This window comes from Dipodomys ordii, unplaced genomic scaffold, assembly GCF_000151885.1.
Source record: "Dipodomys ordii isolate 6190 unplaced genomic scaffold, Dord_2.0 Scaffold200, whole genome shotgun sequence".
In the NCBI taxonomy this organism is placed as follows: Eukaryota; Metazoa; Chordata; class Mammalia; order Rodentia; family Heteromyidae; genus Dipodomys; species Dipodomys ordii.
In genome coordinates, this window is record NW_012267416.1 from 1,066,218 (window position 1) to 1,073,773 (window position 7,556).

Here is a 7,556-nt window from a genome sequence, read left to right on the forward strand (position 1 = left end):
TCAAGGCTAGCATTCTACCACTTGAGCCACAGCGCCACTTCTGGCTTTTTCTGCTTATGTGGTGCTGAGGAATTGAACCCAGGGCCTCATGCATGAGAGGGAAGCACTCTACCACTGAACCACCTTCCTAGCCCTGTCTGATAATCTTTATTGTCTTCAACAAGAATCCTTCTAGACTGGCTTAGCCCCAATTCCCCCCTTTCTCCTGAGGTTTTCCGTTGGCAATTCTCCATCCATTTCCTGCCCCTTTCAACATCCTATTCCTTGGCTGTGTGTGTGTGTGTGTGTGTGTGTGTGTGTGTGTGTATACACCTGCTGATAATGGAGCCTGATCTCAGAACCTTACATCCTCCCTTGACTTATTTCTGTTCAAAGCTGGTGCTCAACCACCTGAGTCATCTCTCGACTTGTGTCCTTTTTTTGTTGATAATATAGAAACAAGAGTCTCATAGTCTTTTCTGCCCTGGGCTGGCTTTGAATCTCAGTCTTCAAATCTCAGCCTCTTGAGTAGCTAGAATTGCAAGCATGAGCTGCCACATCTCAGATATTTGTTGACTTGGAATTCCCAATCATCCCTGTTGTATTTGAGGATATGTATTCTCCATCTCTTCAAAGTCCCTTGTGACAGTCTGCCAGTGGCTCATGCCTGTAATCCTTACCACTTAGGAGGCTGAGGTCTGAGGATCACAGTTCATCGTCATCCCAGGCAGGAAATTCCGTGAGACTCTTATCTCCAATCAACCACCAGAAATCTGGAAGTGGCATTGTGGCTCAGGTGGTAGAGTTCTTGCCTTGCTGAAGGAGCTCAGAAACAGCAACAAGGCCCATGACCCCCCCCCAAAAAAAAAGTCCCATTGCAATGATTCCTGTATGTTCCACAAGTGCCCAGAATAAAGAAGAACAAAAATCTTAATTGTGCTTTCACAAGTATCATTGAATAATTTTTCTGACATACCTCACATAATAGATAAATTCATATGCACTCCTCTGATACCAGGCAGGAACTAAAACACTTGCCTCCGCTTCCTGCTGGCAACAGATTAAGCTGGCATCCCATTCCATTTACAAGCAAACCAAAGTTAATTCCCCGTCTTTCATGGAGGAAGTTTGATAGATGCCAGAATGATACCATGAATTCCTGGGGAGGAGGAACCGAGTGGAAATAGCTAGGTGCCATCAGTTCAACCTCACTTATCTTGGGGTAGGGAGGAGAGATGAATGCCTTGAGCTCAGATGAGTAGGTGTGGACAAGGCCATGAGAATCTTGTTCCTCTGTGTCCTGACTCTCCATCACAAATTGTTTTTGATTGAGCCATTCTCTTGACCATTCCTTGCTCTGGAATGAGGGCTCTGGTTTGTCTCCTTTTGCATGTTTCTAATACTGAGATTTACCTTGGTGCTGTGGAAGCAGGACTTCTGTTACCCTTATCTAGTTTCTAATAACTTCCTTGTAGTCAAGGCACAAAGTTCTGAGTCTTGATCATCTTGTCTGTGAAATGGGCAGCATAACCACTGAACCTCTGCTCTTCTTTGATTGATCTATGAACAACCAAGAAATGGTTTCTTATGAAGACCATAGGAAAATTGAGGGAAACTTCTTGCCAATGGCAACTATTCTTGATCCAAGATTGGGACTCAAACTCAGTACTCAAACTCAGTCCCTGAGTTTGCTTCTGATTGCCACTGGATTTTTTTTTTTACAAGTGGTTTTACCAGAAAATAGAACAGCAAAATAACTTCAATCCTTTCATCTGGCAAGAGAAGCATTCCGACAAGTTGCGAACATATGCAAAGATGAGAGAAAAGTTTATCTGAAAAGAAATGAGGCAGAGAAAGAAAACATGTGGCACAGATATGCTACGGGCGAGACCAGAGTTTATCCCATATCTGCCATGTTGTAGTGTTTTCTGCCTTTGCACCTGTTCTTTGAAGATGGCTTCCTGACTGATGAATCTCCTTTTGTGTCTCCTGCAATCTCCTGATGATGGCAAATCTGGTCCATATTTCCTCATTCCTTTGTCCTTCTTCCTTCCTTATTCTTGATTAGCCCCCTCCTTCCATTTGTTTTCCTGCATATTTTTGTTTATCAGCTTCTGTCACTCCCTGTCATTCCTGACTGATTTTCTACTAAGCCCGTACCAATGGGACCTTTGGATTTTTATCAGTAACTGTAGAAGTAACTGTAAAAGCAACAGTGAGCAAAAATCTTTGTCTTTCTGATAAAAAGTGTCCTGTGCTTTGAAACGAAACCTTACCAGACCAACCCACAACCTTCCTTTTAGACCTTCTTACTTTCTACCACCCATTCTACCCAGCAAAATGGTAGCCATCATCATCATCATTTAAACAACACACACATAAACAACCATGTGCCAAACAATGTGCTTCATACTTCATTCTTCGAGAAGCAATCCAAGAAATAAGCTCAGTGAGAATGGGCCAAGCCCACTACTGTCCAGCTGGGGATGGACAGGGAATGCCTGGAAATGCCTTGGTCCAGAGGGTAGCATTATAAAGTGTCACAGGTACCAGACTGCACAGTTTTGTTGAGTCCATCTACAGGCTAATAGAGTAGAATCACAGGCTTCCCGGGTAAGAGGCCACTTACTATCTTAAGTGAAGAAGCCACTTCATTAATATCATTTCACCTCCCCAACTTTTAGGTTCTCTCATGTAAATGAAGATCTTCATCTCCAAAAGCATGCCTTCTGGGCCTCCTATGTGTATAGAAGTATTATTTGTGAAATTGCTTCAATACTGGGATAATCGTAGTTCATAATAAGAATCATTGTTGATAACAACAATGACAACAGCTAGCATTTTTGAACATCCGTCATGGGCCCAGGATTGATGTTAAAAATATCTCATTTAATCCTTAAAGCAAATTTGACATAATTAACTCTAATTGGTCCTATGACATACTTAATGAAACTGAGTCATAGAGCGATTATGCAGTTTGTCATTCTAATGTGTCAGAGTGATGACAGCTACTCAGATACTTGAGACTGGGCCGAAAAGCAAGTTGTTCTCTCACATGAAGATTCTTCTGAAGCTGGTGCCAGCAGCTCACACCTGTAATCCTAGCTACTCAGGACGCTAGGATCTGAGGATCCATGGTTCAAAGCCGGTCTGGACAGGAAAGTCCATGCAATTCTTATCTCCAGTTAAGCACCAAAAAAGCCTGAAGTAGAGCTGTGGCTCAAGTGGTAGAGCACATGCCCTTTGAGCAGAAAAGCCCAGGGACAATGCTTAGGCCTTGAGTTCAAGCTCCACAATCCCACAAAATAAAAAAGATTGGTAAAATGCCACTCCAGTCTTGCTACACATCTACCCTATTCTGCTTCTTTAAGTCAACTTAAAGTGAAACCCACCAACATAGCAACCCTACATTGACCCCGAACCAGTGGGAGAGCAAAATGTGACCAAGAGATGGCCAATAAGGAAAGAAAGTGAAGTTGTCTATAGCCTGGAATGGCTTCTTGCCTTTATTCTTTGCAGCAGGATCTGTGCTTTGTTTTCCTTCTGGAAAAAAAAAAAGCAAGGACAGCCCAGATATTTTTTCAGAGCTGGAGATGGCTTCAGCTTTCACCTGAGAAAGTGCAAATGCTTGTTGTATAATTTGCTCAGTGCCTTGGGGCCTGGCATGGTCTCCCCATTGAGACTTCAAGCCATAACGTGATAAGAGGGTGAACACACATGCATGTGAGCACATATACATATTCTCTCTCTGTCTCTGTCTCTGTCTCTCTCTCTCTCCCTCTCTCTCTCTTTCTCTCTATCACACACACATACACACACGCATGCATGCACACGCACACACAAATCAATTCTTGAATTTCCCAAAGGTAAAAGACTGACTACTATCTAAAAAAAAAAGATGAAATTCTGTAAGGCTTCCTTTTAAGCTATTTGTAGGTAAGGAAAAAATAAACACTGCTATGTCACAGGGCAGAATCTGTATTGGTAACAGAAACTTGTCTTACACTCCTGGGACAAGAGGAATATGGGAACCACACACGGTCAGCATAAGGTTTTTTGACTCTTGTATCTATGTGTTTGATATACAAGTAGTCTTCAATTGGTGGGTGGAATTGGATGAGATGAACTGGTTACCTACAATCAATAAGATTAGCCCTAAACCTCCTGGATATAAAAACCTCTTGATCTTTTTTTTTCTTTACTGTTTGTTTTTTTAGAGCAACTTTTTATTGCAATTAAGTGATTATATACATTTCACAGTATTGTGAGAAAGTGATACTTAAAGTCACAAACACACTCTAACCTTGAGGGGGCAAATTTTCTTTATCCTGGTCTATAAAGGTTATGAATTCTATGAGCTTTGACAATAAAGTTATTTCTTCCACATCAAGTGATATGTACATTTCTTTCCTTTTGCGTAGTATCAGCTGTTCACTCTTTCCCGCTCATTCCCTCCCTCCCATTACTGCCATTGAGTTGCTTAGTTCATTTTGATCAATGATCAGTGCAGCTGATGGGTCCCACTGTTGTATGTTTTCCCCAGTTTCCCTCTGTTTCTGTGTCCTCCTCCTAGTTTCCCTCTGATGTGCACATATATACCACATATGTATTCAGCAGAATGGGGTCATTTAGTAATGATACAACCAGATAAGTGGAGGTCCTTTGTTTCTCGAGTCTTGTTTACTTTGTCGTATCTCCTTACGTTTTGGATTTAAATTCCACTTATCAGGGAGACCATGTGTCTCTTTGCTCTTGGCTTACCTCACTCAACAAGATTTTCTCTAATCCATCCATTGCCCTGCTAATGCCATTATTTTGTCCTTTCTAATGGCTGCATAATATTCCATTGTATATAGGTACCACAATTTTTGGATCCCTTCATCTGTAGTGGGCATCTGGGTTGTTTCCATATCTTGGCTGTTGTGAACAGTGCTGCAATGAACATGGAGGTGCATGTGTCCTTGTATACTGGTTCCTGTTGTTTCTTTTTATTTATTTGTCTTATTCATCTTTAAATTGTCATACAAAGGGGTTTCAATGCCACATGTCAGTGTATGAATACAATCCATCATCATCAATGTCACCCCTTTCTTCATTCTCTCCCATCTCTCCAACCCCACCCACCATCCCATCAACTTTCCTAGCTTCATTTTTCATTTGTAGATACATGTTTATCTTTCATTCAGACTTGAAGCTCTGTGTCTATTAAAAGTTTGATCTGACACATCAGAGTAAAGGAGTTCCATGGGGTAGATTTCAGGACTCTACTCTTTGTTATATTTTCACATGACCGAGGCCTCTAACAAGGATATTCTCTACACGTTCTGGTTGGAACATGACTCTTCCTCTAGGGCTCCCAGATTCTAAAGCACACCTTCACCTTCTCTGGATCATTTGAAATAGGCAGAGAAGGAACTTTGAAAACCGGAAGCTTAAAAAAATGACCCCCTGCGAGTCACATGGCTATGAATGGAGAAACTGAAGTACAACTCCGTCCTTTTAGATTTCCAGGGATTTTATTCCATCACTCACCTTACAAAAGAATGAAGGGACCATTCTCAAGTGTAAACCCAAGGTATTATAAGGATGGGAGAATAGGAAGGGTGAGCACTTGGGCTACTCCAACATCATGATCCAGGTCATAGTCTTAGGTTTAGCAGAAAACAAACAAAATAGGAAGCACCACTTCTGATTCCATGGTTTACCATTCCGGCTTCTGTTTTGTAGGTGCGGTTTGAAGGTTTGACGGGAAATGTGCAGTTTAATGAGAAAGGACGCCGGACCAACTACACCCTCCACGTGATTGAAATGAAACATGACGGTATTCGAAAGGCAAGTACCCTCTTTGCTTCCCTGTGTAGAGAAGAGAGGACTGAGGACATGCCCTGGGTTCAAATGAGGGCCCTGTGAACCCACCTTCTTGGACCCTATCATTGAAAGAGACTCAGGCATTATGGGTTCTAGAAGAGACTCTTCTTATGAGGTAACTAGGAATTCATGTCCCTTCTGCAAAATAGAAAAGAGAATCCCTCTCCCCACCCCATTTTTACTCAGAGTGCTGGTAAAACCCATAGGTCAGGAATATACATCGAAAGCTGAGAGCTGAAGATCACAGCTCAGAGCCAGCCTGGTAAAGCAAAGTCCTTGAAACTCTTATCTCTGATGACCACCAAAGAAGACAGACATGGCGCTGTGGCTTAAGTGGTAGAGTGCTAGCCTTGAATGAAAAAGCTCAGGGACTGGAGCCCAGGTCCTGAGTTCAAGCCCCAGGACTTGCACAAAATTAATTACATTTGATATGGAATATGCCTATATACTAAAACTTTCACATAATTTTCAAGTCCATAGGATAATATTCAGAAGCTTGTGCTACCCTTGAGCAAAAAGGATAATGCCCAGGCCCTGAGTTCAAGGCCCAGGACTGGCAAAAATAAATAGATAAATAAATAAAATAGACTATCTCTTATTAATATTGTAAAGGTGATGTAGAAAGGGATTCCAGTGACATGAGTCAGGTCATGAGCACATTCCTTCTGAAGCCATTTCACCCCTTCCGTCACTCTCTCCCAGTTTTTCTCTCCCATCCCCACCTACAAGGTGTGTAGTTCATTTTCCACAGAGTGTCTAGTGAGGACCACTGCTGTGTTTGTTCACCCTTTGTCCCACCTTTTCTGTGCCTCTCTTGGTTACTCCCAAAGACAAAGAAACTAACAAGACAAAAGGAAAAGACAACAAAATCAACAACAACAAAGGCTCTTATTTTTGTGGCCTCAAGTTTTAGCATTCAACAAAAGTCATTCTCCAAGGGAAGCTTTTCCTGGCCTTCTTATGTTTCATGGCGGCCTTGATTTCCCCATGTGGGGTCTTGGACACAGATCTGTCTCCTTGCAGTAGCATAGGGATGTAGAGCTAGTCGGGGATGATAGGTGGGAATAGTTCCGGGAGCCTGGAATGGAAACTTGGCTTCTCTACTCACTAGTCTGAACACATTATTACCCAGTTCTTTTTTTCTTTTCTTTTTTGTTGGTCATGAGGATTGAATTCTGGGCCTGGGCCCTGTCCCTGAGCTCTTCAGCTCAAAGCAAGTACTCTACCACTTGAGCCACAGTGCCACTTCCAGATTTCTGGTGGTTAATTGGAGATAAGAGTCTCACAGACTTTTCTGCCAGGGCTGGCTTTAAACCTCTATCCTCAGATGAGTAGCTAGGATAACAGGAATGAGTCACCGGTGCGCAGCTTATCTAGGTTCTTTGTGACATAGTTTTGTCACCACGTAAATGGCGATTCTGGCCACATAGGGTCATTAAAAGAATTAGAGCTTCTATGATTGGCTGAAGTGCTGACACATTGATAGTGGACACTGTATTTCAAACACAAGGCTCTCTTGTGCCTGTGCTGTGAAATCTACACTTGCCCCGAGCCATGAGTGACTATTTAAACTTAATTTTACATCAATAAGAATTTAAAAGCTGGGCTGGGAAGGTGGCTCAGTGATAGAGTGCTTGCCTTGCATGCCTGAGGCCCTGGGTTTGATTCCTCAGCACCACATAAGCAAAAAGAAAAAAGCCAGAAGTGGC

At 42.3% G+C, this 7,556-nt stretch overlaps 1 protein-coding gene across 5 annotated transcripts in view; it reads left to right on the top strand.

Moving 5' to 3' along the window:
• Gria1 (glutamate receptor, ionotropic, AMPA 1) overlaps positions 1 to 7,556 on the top strand; it is a 344,743-nt gene that overhangs the window by 211,066 nt on the left and 126,121 nt on the right. For all 5 annotated transcript variants that reach the window (XM_013034904.1, XM_013034908.1, XM_013034907.1 and 2 more), the window contains one exon: positions 5,707 to 5,811. In XM_013034904.1, the coding sequence (XP_012890358.1) occupies positions 5,707 to 5,811 (105 nt within the window). The remainder of the gene's footprint in view (positions 1 to 5,706; positions 5,812 to 7,556) is intronic.